Genomic DNA, 16,282 nt, shown 5'->3' on the forward strand with positions numbered 1-16,282 from the left:
TAAAAAAAAATATTTTTAAAAATTTGCTCTTGTAATTTTTTCAAATTTTCACATGTGGAATTTTTCACTCAATTTTTTTTCATTATAATTCAACTTTTATAAAACAAATCACCTACTTATTTATTATATTTTGATAGTATTGACAGTTTCGTTATAATTTACTATTTCAACACGAAGTACATTACTATTTAAACAAAAAAATACTCAACGTTAACATTTTCCGTCTAAAATAAAAAAATCCGCGAATTTTATCTATTAAAATCCTTATCTAAAATTTTTCTTACCCTAGTGTCATCAATAATAAACGATAAGTATTTTTAATTCTAATTTTACAATTATTTAAATAATTATCTCATTTATTAGTACAATAAACGTCTGTAGAAAATTGTAATACATAAGTTCAACTGATTGATGATAAATATAAATATAAAAATAATAATTTAAATGCAATGGTCATAAAAATGCCATTAAACATTAATTATCATTTAACGATTGCGGAAAATATCCGTGCATTAATTATTCAATAATCATTAATTACAACAATTACTCGCCGTATGTATACATACACATCTAAGCAAATAAATATAAATAAACAATTAATTTAAATGAAAACAGTAATAAATTTTTCATCCGGTTTTAATGCACACGGGCATTATTCTATTCGGGCGTTTCGCATTTTGCCATTCAAGGATATAAATATATCTATGTATAATATACAATATATAACATAATATGTAATATACGCATGGACATGGAAAGACACAACATAACGTATAACAGAGAGTAGCACGTCGACTACTATCGCTATTTGTCCGCTGTCTATAAATAGCATCTCGCTGTTGATTTACGAATAAATGAAAGCCGTTGTGAGTATGCGTGGTTACATTACATTAGCTTATTCACTTCACTTATATTACTTGTATTCTTTTTATCTTTATTTATATTACTTGGCCATCTCTGTCCTCTCTCTCGCTCTTTTTCCACACTTGTATCGGCCGGGTACTCAATAGTTAACTAGCCGGTCACAAGTGCTATCTCACTTTGCGAGACACGCGCGTGTGTCCAGGATATCGTTAAGTATGTTGGCGTAAGTCCCCTGAGAGTTGTCCACGCGCGCTATACCACTCCAACGCTTTGCATTTACTTTAGATTTTAGCTCCTTCACCAGCTACAACCAACAACCAGTGTGCTAGATGTTAGCAAACCTAAAACAGACAATTAATAACAATTTATAGTCTTCATTCTAACGAAATTGATGAAATGGAACAAAAAACAACTAACAGATACAATTGGAGTTAAAAATTCAGGAATAACCGAACAATTGACACCGAATTTGATAAATTTACCTGTAAAATGATTTTTTTTACGGATTTGGGACTCTGGAACACTTGGAACAGTCTTTGCGCATGCAAAGTAGTTTCTCAGCTTAACTATAAGTTATATTTGTAAAAATGAACTACGTCATTTTTATTTTTTGTCTCCCTAAAACATAAGTAATCATGTTTATTTACAAATAAATTTATCTATTAATTGATTCTTATATGAATTTGGGACTATGGAACATTTGGAACAGTCTTCGCGCATGCACAGTTATTTTTCAGCTCCACTACAGGTTGAATTTACAGTCATATTTCTTTATTTATTCCTAAAACATAAGAAATTTAATATTTTTGTCTATAAATTTACTGATAAATTGATCTTTGATATAAATTTGAGACTATGGAACATTTGGAACAATCTTCGTGCATGCGCAGTAGTTTCTCAGCTTAACTATAGGTTATATTCTACGTTATTTTTGTTTTTTTTGTCTCCCTAAAATATAAGTAGTTATACATATTCATAAATAAATTTACCAATTAATTGATTCTTATGTGAATTTGGGACTATCGAACATTTGGAACAATATTCGCGCATGCGCAGTCGTTAATCAGCTTAACTACAGGTTATTTCTATTTTTATTCCTAAAACATAACAAATAAATAGAAAATATATTCTATCATTCTATAAAAGTGATAATAATAAATTTTCAATACTTAACATAATTCCTGAGCAAATAAAAACATGAAAACAGTGCAATAACCAACAAATACACCCATATATAATACTTGATCCACGTATCTATTACCAGCATATACTTATCCGTATTATCTTAATCTCATAATACCCACATCTATAACCTATACCGCTATTAAATAAAATTCCATGACAATTATACCATGCACCAGTTGTAATAACCTCCATAAAACTTGACGTTATAACATAACATTAATTTAATAAAACTCGTAACTCTTGTATGTAACTTACAACTTGTAACCGACAAAGTCATTGTTAAGTACTTAATTTGCCATTGTGTCATGTCACATAACTGATCTTGAGAACGCTATGATCAAGATGAGGATCGCGATGATAGGAGTGTAATAAAGTCTTAACGTCTGTAACATTAAAGTATTTTGTCATTTGTTAGCAATAAACCGAGCTGCAATAAACCAAGACTATTATACATTAATATAAATATATAGTTACCTTCTCTTTTTACTTAATTATCGTATCGTGGGTTTTAAGCACTTGGTAGTCATATACCCGCTGGTAGTCGTCTTGGTTGTCGTAGTCGTTGTCGTTCTCGTTCTCGTTGCACAACCAACTCTTTCTCGGACTCTCTCAAGGTGGTCTCGTCTAAATATAGCCGACCGCCGCCAGGAATAACACCAACCAGCTAGCCGGCAATGACCAAAGCATCTTGCACACCACGCCTTGTTCTTCTTCATCTTCTTATTCTTCTTCTTGTTCTTCATCATCATCATCTTAATCTTAAATCTCTTTTACAGTCAATTTTTACAATATCTCAAACGTTATTTTTAGGTTAACTATATATTTAAATAATTTTGTAAATTATTACCGTGTAGCCGAGTTGGAGTGTAGAGTGTAGATCCTTATTTTTAATTTCAAATAAACTTTATTTATTAATAATTATTAAAACTTCATGGTCAACTTGTTTCTGCTCCACTTGTCTGAGAAATTTGTCATTATCAGGGTTATATGATTATTTATACTTTGTTTTATTTAAAGTTGCTGTGTTCTTCTCTTCGTTGTACTCTTCTGATGCTGTCATGATCCATGATAAATAAATTTGTGCATATATTGTCTGTTGAATGTTGAGCGATCATGACTCTAGACTCCAGACTCAACTCTACATGCATAAAATAATAATATACGATAATTTATATACAATGCGTTTAAGTTGTTTGTTAAATTGTAATCAAAGTCTCGAGAGATAGATATTATCACAATGTTAAAACTCTATTCTATTATTTTATATTCAATTCAATTCAATTCAGTTTCAATCTCTTGAGCTGTATGCTCCGCACTCAAAGAAGAATAAATTCCTCTCTGGTGATTGCTCTTTTAATTTGTATGTTAATAAGCCACGTGTGGTATTTCACAGGCACTGCTGGAAGTCCCTTAATGTCCTCGGTACAATATTGAGATTTCATTTTGATCAATTGTTGTTGTCTGTTATCTGGAATAATTGTTAGAGAAGAAATTTATTTGAAAAAAAAAAAAAAAAAAAAAAAATGGTTCTAGTTAAGATTTATTTGTTTCTTACTTTTTTTTCAGAATATGTTAAATATTTATAAGAATAATTAAGTGATATTTTTTTTATCTATAAAAATTTAATTATAATGAAAAAAAATTCAGTAAAAAATTCCACATATGAAAATTTGAAAAAATTACAAGTGCGAATTTTTAAAAATATTTTTTTTTATAATAAATTAAATTGTTATAAAAATCTCAGAAATATTTAAAAGCCTCCTGACTTCAGTATCATTATTTATCCGCAATTATATTTTTAAGAAATTTTGTAAACGTTTATAATTTTTTATTTGCAATGATAAATAGCAACAATAGTATCTCAATTCTTTATAAGTTGATTTTTAAAAATAAAAATTATTTTTAGTTTTATATATTGATATCTCTATGATCGTAATTAAAATTCTACTGAACTTGAAAAATATGAAATTAGTCAATCAACAATATAATCATTACGTTTATTTACTCAAATAAAATAAAAAAAGAAGCAATTTTTAATTAAAAACTTATTAAATTTTCAACTAAAAAAATAGCCACAAAATATCATCAACTGAAAAACTGCATATTATGGTATTAATTTTGTCTGTAAGCTTAACAGTTTTGTTCTGTTAGGAATGCCAACAAAACATCTCTTCATTCATTAATAAAGATATAGATCATTGAAGATATTTATTTAGTTTATTTTTAGGACAGCTAATCCAAAAATTGAAATACTATTATGAAAACTCATGAAAATACTCACTTAGTTTTAACTTGATATAAAATAAAGTTTTAAAATCATCAATTCAAATTTTATTTCATATCAAATTTAAATTAGTATCCTCGGTAGAAAATTTTTCGTTTTGAATTAATTGAAATTTGACATATTCTTCTTAGTTAATTAATTTTTTCAGTTAAACAAAAAAAAGCCTCTTAATTAATATAGATTTTTAAAGTTCAGTATATCCAAAAAATAAAATAAATTAATCTTTCAATCAAAATAATGTATTGTTTATGTTTACTGTTTCAGAAATGTTCCGATTACAGAGCTTCAAACATACCAACTTTTGCGAGAACAGAGCCACCAGACAGACAGGCGTCTAAATCAGTAATAGCACTTCTCCTGCACTACGGGTGGACTAAATTTTCAATTATCACGGAAAAGGACTGGTCGCTTGTTGCTGACCAATTGGTGACCCAGGCTGTTAATAATAATTTAACAATAAATCACTTCAAAATTGTTGAGGATCGACACAAATGTTGCGAGGATAAACTTGTTTGCTGTCAGAATGTCTGGTTTCAATTGATTCAAGAAACTAAAAATATGACGAGAAGTTTGTATTCTTTTTTTTTATTTTTACTTATATTCAATTGTACATAATATTTCTATCAAACGTCTTATTAAATAAGTTTATTGTAATTATTTGTTTCAGTTTATGTCTTTATGGGCCCGTCACCTTCACTCATAGAATTAATGTACGCGATGCAGAATCAAAGATTGTTAGACAATGGCGAGTACATGGTGATCTATATTGACATGATGACGTATTCGCAGAAAGAAGCTAGCAAGTACTTATGGAGTTAGTATTATACTTTGTTCTATATATTATCTACTATAAACAATAATTAATAAGACATTCAAGTAATTGTTAATGGCATTAAAGTTAGCAATCACTTTACCATTTTTTTATTTCATTTAACAAAAAAAATTGTTCTAAAAAAATATTTTTAAAAAACTGTATTTTTAATTTCATAAAATTTCTACATGTCTATTTTTTTTCTCATTTTTTTAACATTATTTATTTGTTCTAAAAAAATGATCAAATATCTAGTAAATTAATTTTCATAATTATTTAGCCTCACAGTTCACAATTCTTGAATCCATAAAAAATTATATTTGTAATTTTTTTCGGACAGTCACATATTTTTTTTCATAAAGTTCATCAAGAATAGTTAAAAAAAATCTCAATTTTTCAACAAAAAAAAAAATTATAAATTTTAAAACGTTTAGAATTGACATATTCAACAAAAAAACATTTTTTTGAATTGTTTGATTTTTAATAAAAATTTTTTTCAACATTAAAAGCTTTTAAAATAATTGATAAATTTATTTTTACAAATTTTTATTAATAAATTCACCGTGAAATAAAAATATTAACTGTAATAAATTTATGGATTTCTTATTAAATAATCAAAAATGTTTATTATTTAATTTTCAATATTAACATTAGTAACAATAATTTTTTAGGACCAAGTGAATTGAATACGCTAAAGAATTGTCTGGATATAAATCATTTTTTGAAACGAGCCCGTTCTTTACTGGTGGTAGCATTAACACCACCTCTTCAAAGTTATGAAAATTTTACAGAAAAAGTTCAAGAGTATACAAGAAAAGAGCCGTTCAAATTTACGGTACCCGAATTATTTAACTATTCGAATTTTGAAAAATATATATCTATTTATGCGGCGTATTTGTATGATTCTGTAAAACTATACGCAACAGCACTTGACCAATTATTACGGGAACAACCAGAGCGTGAGATCGACGAAATAGTTAGTAATGGTACGCTAATTATTCAAACAATAATTAGACGGCACACGTATCAAAGTAAGTTATTAATTATTATTCACTATTATCATAATAAATTTATTTTAAAAATTGATGTAAATATTTGCTATTTAAGGTGTCAGTGGACAGACAATAAAACTCGACTATCAAGGTGATTCGGAAGGAAACTTTTCAGTTCTTGCACTAAAAAAAGAACACTTTCATTTCATAGATGCTTTGAATTCGTTACCTGTCAATTTTACGTGTGACTATCAAATGAAACCAGTGGGACTATTTCAGCAGGGTGAAGCTCTAGTGAGTGAGTTGTCTAAATATTATGGTGCGCGTGTGCATTTATTACCTATTTTATTTTATTATCTCGTAGTTTGTGTAATTAGTAATTAATTTATTAAGCCAGTAATCTGTAATACTAAAAAAGTTAATAATAATTGTTAATAATACTTGTTACTTATCACTCAGGTGTACAGACCGTCAGAATCGATGGAATGGCCTGGAAAAAATAAACCAGAAGCTGAACCCGGTTGTGGTTTTCTCAATGAACACTGTCCTAAAGATGATACTCATGGTCACAGTATTATCGCAGCAGCAATACTTGCTATTATATTGTTCTGCGTTGCTGTTATAACAATGAGTATCTACAGAAGATGGAAAATAGAACAGGAAATAGAGGGTCTTTTATGGAAAATAGATCCTAGTGATATACATGGTTATCCCCACCATGATAATCTTATGTCTTCACCTAGTAAGGTAAATATTTATTCATCTCGTATCTTATTATTTTTCTTACGAGTAAAAATTTTATTTTTTTTTTACTTTTCAAGATAGTAAAAATTTTAATATAATACTAGCAACCTTACTGTTACTATGTTACCGCCGTGACTTGTGAACTATCAATAAATAAAATTTTGCTTTATTAAATATTGACTTATGTTAAACTGCACTGTACTTTCTTAACTATTGACGTTTTTAAAGATATAAGCTCATCCTGATATTACATTCATCAAGAGCTTTCATTTGAGTACCCACATGCGTTTTTGATATATTTTTCATATATTCATATACATACATATATGACATATATGTTCAAGATATAAGCTCATCCCTATGTTACACTCATCAAGAGCTTTCATTTGAATACCCACATGCATTTTTGATATATTTTTCATATATACATATACATAATATATATAAATACTAGCAGACCCGACAGACGTTGTCCTGTACACACGTCTTAAATTTAAAAATTTTAGGAATGAGCTTGTATAGTTAAAAACATCATTAGTTAACAATATGCAATGGGAATTCCTCAATAATTAACATTTTCGTAAATATAAGCCCATTCTGATTTTATACTCATCGAGAGCTTTTATTTGAGTACCCACATGAATTTTTTCATATATCTTATATATATATATGATATCTATAAAATATATGAAAAGTGCATGTGGGTACTCAAGGTCAACAACTATTTATAAATAAAAAATCTATTAAATAAACATTTTCCCGTGGACTGAATTGTGAATATAAACCATTCTGGAATCCACCGGAAGACACACAAAAAATTCCATTGAAATCGGTCCAGCCGTTTAGGAGGAGTTCAGTAACAAACCCACGCACAGAAGAAATATATATATATATATATATATATATATATATATATATATATATATATATATATATATATATATATATATATATATATAAAGATGTGAGAAAATCCAGATAGCTCGGATTGGGATTTAAACCCAGAACCTCCCGATTACATGTTGGCTGCACTTTAATTTTTAATTTTTCTATTTTTTAATATTTACGATTTTTTTTCAAATGTTTTTTTTTTATAAACCATTTTTTAACTATAACGTACAAAGGAAAATTATCAAAATCGGTCCAGCAATTCATTTTTATAAATATAGATATAGATTTTATACGGTGGTTGAGTATTCTTAAATTTTCTAATTTCCCGCGCAATCTTCTTAATTTTTTCTTTCATAATGAACCTTCTCCTGACAATAACAAACTCATCAAAAAAAGAATTAGTGAAATCGGTCCAGCCGTTAACGCGTGATGGCATGACCAAGGGAAATAGGGATTCATTTTTATATATATATATAGATATAGATATGAAAAATTGATGTGGGTACTCAAATGAAAGGTCTCAATGAGTGTAATGTCGGGGTGAGCTTATATCTTTAAAAATGTCATTAGTTCGCAAGATACAAGACAGTTTCTTAATTATGTAAAATTGCACTGTACTTTCTTAACTATTGATGTTTTTAAAGATATAAGCTCATCCTGATGTTACACTCATCAAGAGCTTTCATGTGAGTACCCACATGTATTTTGATATATTTTTACGTATACATATCCACTCTTATAATTTAGATGAAAAATATGAAAATATACACAATTAGACAAACTATTCGTAACGTGATTGGTCAAATATATCATAAGTATGAAAATATAGATAATTCCATACTAAATTCACACGCGCGCTTGCGCGCGCAACGTATACTAGTATGTATATATATATATATAAATATATGAAAAATTGATGTGGGTACTCAAATGAAAGATCTTGACGAGTGTAACATCGGGATGAGCTTATATCTTTAAAAATTTCAATAGTTCTCAAGATACAGGGTCATTTCTTAATTATGTATCTAGAGATAGAGTTTTCAAATGCAGCCTAAATACTTATCATAATAAATTGACTATCGATAAGAATGATATGAAATCTTGAAAAGGCACAAATTCAAGTCAAGACCTTTGCAATGACATTAAATTTCACTAAAAAAAAAAAACGATTTTATCATATGACTATCCTGGACACAAAATTTTTCTTATTTTCTTATTAATATAGATTAAAATATAAATAATTTTCTTAGTATAGAAATTAAAATCACGGGTTAAGTACCCGAGCCAGTCCCCTATGTATATTAAGCTTCCCTGCATTTCTAAACCAGTTATTTCCAATCAATTAAATTATAATTTCATTAGTAAGTCAAGGGGGACTTAATACCGGTATTTTATTACAGATCTATTTTAGTTTTTTTTTTTTTTTTTTCAATATTCCATCAATAGTTTATTTTAAAAATTCTTTATCGGACAAGTTTCATATCGCTTTTTTTTATTGATATATTAATATTATTATTAATTGTTGCTTATAATTAAATGTTATTTTTTTCAGTTAAGTTTAGTTAGCGCGATGTCTTATGAATCAAAATGTGGTGGTCAAGTATTTGCACAAACAGGGCATTATCATGGAGTTATTGTGCGAATAAAAGAACTAAAATTTACCAAGAAAAAAGATATATCACGTGACGTGATGAAAGAAATGCGTGTTTTGCGTGAAATAAGACACGGTAATCTTAATTCATTTATCGGTGCTTGTGTTGAGCCGACAAGAATATTATTAATTACCGATTATTGTGCCAAAGGAAGTCTTTACGTATGTAAATCATTGTCATTGATTATGATTATTATTTTTATTTAAACAGTCACTTAATTAGATTACTATACTAAGTTCTATTCCTTTTGCAGGATATAATTGAGAATGAAGATATTAAGTTAGATGATATGTTCATTGCATCACTAGTTCATGATCTCATTAAGGTAAATATATTTTTATAGCTCTGATAAAAAAATGTACTTTAATACAAGAGAAAAAATCTTGAATCAAAAAAATTATTTTTAAGAAATTGATCATTTTAAATCAAGAAGAAAAATTCTTTACGTCAAGTGACAATTTTTTTATCAGTTTGTAATTTTTTATTTTATAAAAAAATTTTAATTATATATGTACGATGTGATTTATGATTGTAGGGTATGTTGTATATTCACGAATCGTCCGTGCTAGTCTGTCATGGTAATTTAAAGTCTTCAAATTGTGTTGTAACTTCTCGATGGGTACTTCAAGTTTCTGATTTTGGTCTTCATGATATGCGACATTGTGCTGAATCTGAAAGTATTGGAGAACATCAGTACAATCGAAGTAAGATTACTTTAATTTAATACTGACATTTACAAATATCTTATTATTGCTAATAGAATAAAAATATTTTTATTATTAAATCTTTTAAATAAATAATGATTATTTAATTTTTTTATTAATTACAGATTTATTTTGGAAAGCACCAGAATTATTAAGAGACCCCAATGCACCTATTAGAGGTACTCAAGAAGGTGATATTTATTCTTTTGCCATAATACTTTTTGAAATAGTCGGTAGAAAAGGACCATTCGGTGGAGTTAGTTTGGAACCCAAAGGTATTTATATTAAATCCCGACACTATTATCATATCATCATCTATAAACTCATTTAAGAATTTACTCATATGTTACTTATATAATTTATTGTATTGCATTGTATTATAATGTTTCTGTTTCATTATTTAACTACATCATTTAGTTATTACTCATCTATTATATCTAAACTTTGTATTATTGCCATCCGGTTAAGCCTTGGTATATAGATCTAATAAATAAATAAATAAACTGTCGAAATAAATTACAATCAGTTAATAAATCTTAATAATTCACAGAAATAATAGACAGAGTAAAAAAATATCCAGAAGATGATGAACATCCATTTAGACCCAACATTGAAATTCTTTCCGAGTCTGACGCGGATTGTCCTGACTACGTCGTGAACACGATAACAGACTGCTGGGCCGAGTGTCCTGAATTAAGACCGGATTTCAAGACAATTAGAACGCGCTTAAAGAAAATGAAAGCCGGTAGACATCGTAATATTATGGACCAGATGATGGATATGATGGAGACGTATGCCAACAACCTCGAGGATCTAGTCAGTGAGCGTACGCGCCTTCTCTTCGAGGAGAAACAAAAAACTGAGGATTTACTTCATAGGATGTTACCTAAGTTAGTTTTTAATCAATATATATTTTTTTTTAATATGTTTGACGCTTTTCAAAATTATTTACATTTTTTTTTTTTTATTTATTACAGACCTGTTGCGAATTGTTTGACTAATGGAATCGGTGTTGAACCAGAAGCTTTTGATTCAGTGACGATCTATTTCAGTGATATCGTTGGATTTACTTCTATGTCTGCTGAGAGTACTCCTTTCCAAGTACATATATTTTTTTTATTTACCAGAAATTGCTTGATATTTAATAACTGAATTAATTGATCAATTGTTCCAGGTTGTCAATTTTCTTAATGATCTTTATACTTTATTCGATCGTATAATTAAAGGCTACGATGTTTATAAAGTCGAAACTATCGGTGATGCGTACATGGTGGTATGTAATTTATAACAAAAAAAAATCTATTTATTTATTTCTAATTAATTTAGTAACTATTATTAATTTTATTAGGTATCGGGGTTACCGATAAAAAATTCTAATTGGCATGCAGGAGAAATAGCTTCAATGTCATTAGAGCTTCTTAACGTAGTTAAACAGCACTCGATTGCTCATCGGCCGAATGATACGTTAAAATTACGAATAGGAATTCATACGGGTATGGAAAATTTATTTATTATTTTTATACATTATCTAAGATCTCTAATTATTTTAAACTTAAATTTATATTTATTTTTTAATTAGATATTTAGATTGAGAAATTTTTTTATGACCGTATTTGCAATTTTTCTAAATAAAAATTTAACTTTTAGGTCCAGTAGTAGCGGGAGTTGTAGGATTGACAATGCCACGTTATTGTCTTTTTGGAGATACAGTAAACACAGCATCACGTTTGGAGTCAACCGGTGAACCTCTAAAAATCCACATAAGTGCCCAATGCAAAGACGTTCTAGACAAAATTGGAGGATATATTATCGAAGAACGCGGATTTGTGCACATGAAAGGAAAAGGTGACGTGAAAACTTACTGGTTAGTCGGCGCTACTGAAAAAGCTGTCCAAAAACGCGAGGTAAAATTAAATTTTATATTTCTTTCAATGTAACTAGCAACCTTGCAGTCACTATGTAACTGCCGTGACTTGTGAACTATAAATAAATTAAATTTTTCTTTATTTAATAATGATTTTTATTAAATTGCACTGTACTTGTTTAACAATTGACATTTTTAAAGATATAAGCTCATCCCGATGTTACACTCATTAATAGCTTTCATTTGAGTACCCACATGCATTTTGATATATTTTTCATATATACAAATATATAATATATATAAATATATAAAATATTGATGTGGGTACTCAAATGAAAGGTCTCGATGAGTATAATGTCGGAATGAGCTTATATTTTTAAAAATGTGAATAGTTCAGCCTAAATACTTATCATCATAAATTTACCATTGGTGAGAATGATACAAAACCATGAAAAGGCATAACTCCAGGCTAAGACTTTTCCAACGATACTAAATTTAGCCATAAAAACCCATTTTATCATATAAATACACTGACCACAAAATTTTGCTTATTCTCTTAATAATATAGATAATTTTAAAAAACAAATTTTATTTCTTACACTAATTTTTTTCAGGTTGACATAAATGATTTACCACCACTGTTCTGTCGTCCACGACGCAGCCCAAAATTAAATTCAGACTCACGACAACCTTCACTACTCGCAGGACTGGGCGCTGGTAGCAGAAGACAATCCACCGTTCCGCGACCCACTGAAGACTCAGTCTCACAATGTGGAAACTCGAGTCCAGTTCCACGTGCTCTTCGCCTGGGAAACCTAGACCGCTCAGTTTTCCTGGACAACATTTCCAGAAGTACTTTAGTAAACACGACCGTAAAAGAAGAATCAGACATCCGTAAGGCAAACGTAAAAGAAGCAATCGCAAACTTCTTTTCAGATCCTAAGGAAAAAACTCCACGAGTACTGTCTACGATAGCTTCTTCGTCGACAACCAGCGATTATCCGACTCAGCTACTTCGTGAAACGCGATCGCTAGACCTGTTTCCTGTAGTGTTAACTGGGAGCGAATCGTTTCGTCTCAGTAGCAAGGATCTAAGACACATATACAAGTCTTTCGAAAGTTGTGATAGGTGTGGTGGTGGTATGCGAGATAGCATCATTGATAAGGTTATTAATAATAACTATCCTAATGGCGATTTGTTAACGGTGACACGTAACGATCATCATCATCATCATCATCATCACTCGTCAAATGAAGAAGTAGATTCTCCATTACTCGGCGATGATACTATTTGCACCGGGGAAATAGCTATTGCTAACAAACCCTGGAGATCCCTTGATCAAGTTACTCAAGCGTCAACCAACGACAATGTCACGGATAAAAAAACTTCCACTAGAAATTCAATAAGAAGTTGGCTTGTTAATTTATTCAATGGTAATGGACTTAGAAATAGTGACGTTTCATTAAGACGCGGAGTTATCGCTGGTTATGACATACAATCTGAACGTGAGAGTATCGTGTAAATTTGTTTTTTTTTCCTTTTTTTTTTTTATTTTACATTATTGAATAATATATTAATTAATAATTAGTTATTTTTTTTTCTGTAAACTTTCCAAGCGGATGAAACGCTTGTTTAATTGTTGCCATTTATAATTCTGTTTATTTTTATTCAATCATTATTATTAAATTTATTGATTATAATTATTAATTAAAGTATAGTATAGATTTTAAGTATGTGCAATTTATGTATATGAAAGTTACCGACAAGTGTATATTTTTTAGATTTTATAATTTGTACCGTTAAAATGTTTATGGATATGTTTATATTTAGATTTTTGAATAATTAATTTAATTTAATATTATCATCAATTTATTAATTGATGATTACTATAATTATGACTATTACTATGTTAATAAAATTTATTTTCGCGGCCTAGAGAGTGCGATAAACTTTATATTTTTTAATGAAGGCGCTTCGTCGCAACCAAAGTTTAAAAATTGACAAATAAAACAAATAAAAAATATTTTTTTGTGTTAATACTTTGACAGATGGATTATTAATTATTAATTGTTGTGTAATCTATTATTTACATAATTATATAATTGTCTGAGTATATAATATATATTAATTAATTAATTAACCAATTAATTAATATGTATTAATTTTTTTGTTCACTGAAGGAAAGCAAATTATCTGTATGGCTGTGAAAAGTGAACTGGATTGTACCTAAGGTGCTAGCGTAAGAAATTATAATATCAATTATGTCAAATGTATATAACTGAATAATTATAATAATTATGATATGATGATATATAAATATAATAATGATAAATAATATTATTAATAGTTATACTGAAATAACTGATAATATATGTAAAAACAAATGTATAAATTAAAAATAAATAAACAAGAAAATAAAATATACAGACACTAAAGCTATATATAATTAATAAATGTCTAATTAATTTTATAAATGTACACTACGATCTATTGATATATTCTTCTTGTAATAAAAACCAGTTTATCCTAAGATTTAATTGTTGTCTTTGTTAATTTAAAAAAAAAAATTATCACTTTAGAATTTATAAGTTGAAAATGTTTTTTTGTTGAAGCTATTTTAATATTTTAATTATTTAAATTTATTAACGTTCTATGAATAACAATTTTGAATCTAATTATTCAATCTATTTATAAACTATCGCAATTATGTTATTTATTTCATCATTCAATTAATTTAGATTACTTTGAAACGAGAATTGTGTTAGTGTAAAAAATTAATATCTTAATGACAAATGATAACTCATTATTTAGATCAATAAATAATTATTCATGATTAAGAAGTGTTAAGAAACAAAAGACAATTTTTTTCATTATACTGAAACAATGAAATATTTATATTGTATATGGTGACGAAATGCACTGACTAATCATGTTCAATTTACAGTAAAGATTAAAAAAAAAACTTGTGATCTAATCTCTTATATACAGTTTATTATCTTCATCTTAAATTACTAGAGAAGAGCTTAGTTAATAACGAAAATTTTTTAATAATTCTTAAACTACTTTTAACAGTTCAAAATTAATCTTGACCATTCAAAAACTTTGCCATAAAACCAGTTGGCTTTTTTTCGACAGTATCATTGAAGTAATTCATTAAAGTTCCTTTATTTTTCCACTTCTCTGACGTTTCTTTCAGCTCCATCTGACCCTACAACACCAATTACGCTTAAATTAATCACTGATCATCAAAACAGCAGCAAACTTTTAAGAGCCAATTGTTCAATCCAAGATAAAAGTTTATCCAATGCTAAAATATGTCTATGTATTATGAAAATTAATTTAGCATGTATTTAATAATTTTAAAAATTTTATAGCAAATAAATTGTGGCAAAAAAAATTAGAGAAAAAAATTGACATGTAGAAATTTAAAAGAATAAAAAATGCAATTTTTTAAGAATGATTTTTTTGAAAAATAAAATTAAAAAATTGTTAAGTGACTGCTAACTTTAATGTCATCTTTGTATTTTATGTATATAAATATACTGACAATAATAATTTTATCTTGGATAAAATTTTATTCCTGATTAAAAAAACTGGTCCTAAGACTATCAATATCTCATTGAGTACCTTAACGACAAGAAGATCAATTATACGTATATCAGTGACATTTTTGTTTTCGTAAAACTTTTCTCGAATTTTGGCTTTCAAGTCATCTTCACTCTTGGGAATATGATAATCCAATACTAGAAAAAAATTTCAAATAATTATCAAATGACATGTTTACATAATCAAAAAAAAAAAACAAAAATCAGTGACTAGGTAATAGGTTATAAATTTTTTTTAGAGTATAAATAATCAACAAGATATGTAAGAAATTTTTTATGACTACTTACGAATATAAGGTATTTGTCGGTACCATGATCTGTATAAATTTAAGACTCTTCTATGAGCTTCAGCTTTAGATAATGATAAAACTGGCTTTACTTGACGAACAGCCCGTACGGGTGTCGACATTTTTATTTTTGTGAATGAATAATAAAATGGAAAAAAAATATATAAATGGTAACAATCAATTCCTACTTAATTATCGGCAATAAAACTTTTTTGATTATCTACAGACGATCTTTAATCAGTAAAAATAAATTTATAAATTTTATGACACATAACCGCTTTAAAAGTTAAATTTATTTTTTTTTCATTTTTAGTATCAACATAACACCTTTAAATTAATTATTATTATCAACATTAATTATGTTAATTTTAAAAATAAAAACGCGCATTTTTTTTGCA

General features: G+C 27.8%; 2 protein-coding genes and 1 long non-coding RNA gene across 6 annotated transcripts in view; 1 reads left to right on the forward strand and 2 right to left on the reverse strand.

Moving 5' to 3' along the window:
• Nucleotides 1-14,706, forward strand: part of LOC123266196 (receptor-type guanylate cyclase Gyc76C-like) — a 61,764-nt gene extending 47,058 nt beyond the window's left edge. For 2 of the 3 annotated variants that reach the window (XM_044730263.1, XM_044730265.1), the window contains 15 exons: nt 4,598-4,901; nt 5,001-5,147; nt 5,816-6,175; nt 6,252-6,430; nt 6,596-6,883; nt 9,324-9,584; nt 9,677-9,748; nt 9,959-10,127; nt 10,253-10,402; nt 10,678-11,017; nt 11,105-11,228; nt 11,302-11,400; nt 11,476-11,620; nt 11,775-12,031; nt 12,606-14,706. In XM_044730263.1, coding sequence (XP_044586198.1) covers nt 4,598-4,901; nt 5,001-5,147; nt 5,816-6,175; nt 6,252-6,430; nt 6,596-6,883; nt 9,324-9,584; nt 9,677-9,748; nt 9,959-10,127; nt 10,253-10,402; nt 10,678-11,017; nt 11,105-11,228; nt 11,302-11,400; nt 11,476-11,620; nt 11,775-12,031; nt 12,606-13,514 — 3,804 coding nt within the window. In that variant the 3' untranslated portion in view covers nt 13,515-14,706. The remainder of the gene's footprint in view (nt 1-4,597; nt 4,902-5,000; nt 5,148-5,815; nt 6,176-6,251; nt 6,431-6,595; nt 6,884-9,323; nt 9,585-9,676; nt 9,749-9,958; nt 10,128-10,252; nt 10,403-10,677; nt 11,018-11,104; nt 11,229-11,301; nt 11,401-11,475; nt 11,621-11,774; nt 12,032-12,605) is intronic. The other variant, XM_044730266.1, reaches the window with a different exon arrangement.
• Nucleotides 990-3,466, reverse strand: LOC123266218. Of its 2 annotated transcripts, XR_006509724.1 has the most exons (6): nt 2,524-3,466; nt 2,305-2,432; nt 2,039-2,185; nt 1,854-1,961; nt 1,347-1,482; nt 990-1,205 (listed from the first exon to the last, which is right to left on the reverse strand). It is a non-coding gene; the product is annotated as an uncharacterized LOC123266218 (long non-coding RNA). The 2 variants fall into 2 exon arrangements; XR_006509723.1 differs by having other exon boundaries at nt 2,039-2,432; nt 2,524-3,465.
• Nucleotides 14,707-14,963: 257 nt separating the features above from the next.
• LOC123266214 (NADH dehydrogenase [ubiquinone] 1 alpha subcomplex subunit 6) lies at nt 14,964-16,061 on the reverse strand. The gene is made up of 3 exons (XM_044730308.1): nt 15,886-16,061; nt 15,620-15,735; nt 14,964-15,200 (listed from the first exon to the last, which is right to left on the reverse strand). Exons 1-3 carry the CDS (start codon nt 16,004-16,006, stop codon nt 15,072-15,074), a joined length of 366 nt encoding a protein of 121 aa, XP_044586243.1. The 5' UTR covers nt 16,007-16,061; the 3' UTR covers nt 14,964-15,071.
• Nucleotides 16,062-16,282: the final 221 nt, after the last annotated feature.

Source organism: Cotesia glomerata, linkage group LG5 (genome assembly GCF_020080835.1).
Source record: "Cotesia glomerata isolate CgM1 linkage group LG5, MPM_Cglom_v2.3, whole genome shotgun sequence".
NCBI classification, from domain to species: Eukaryota; Metazoa; Arthropoda; class Insecta; order Hymenoptera; family Braconidae; genus Cotesia; species Cotesia glomerata.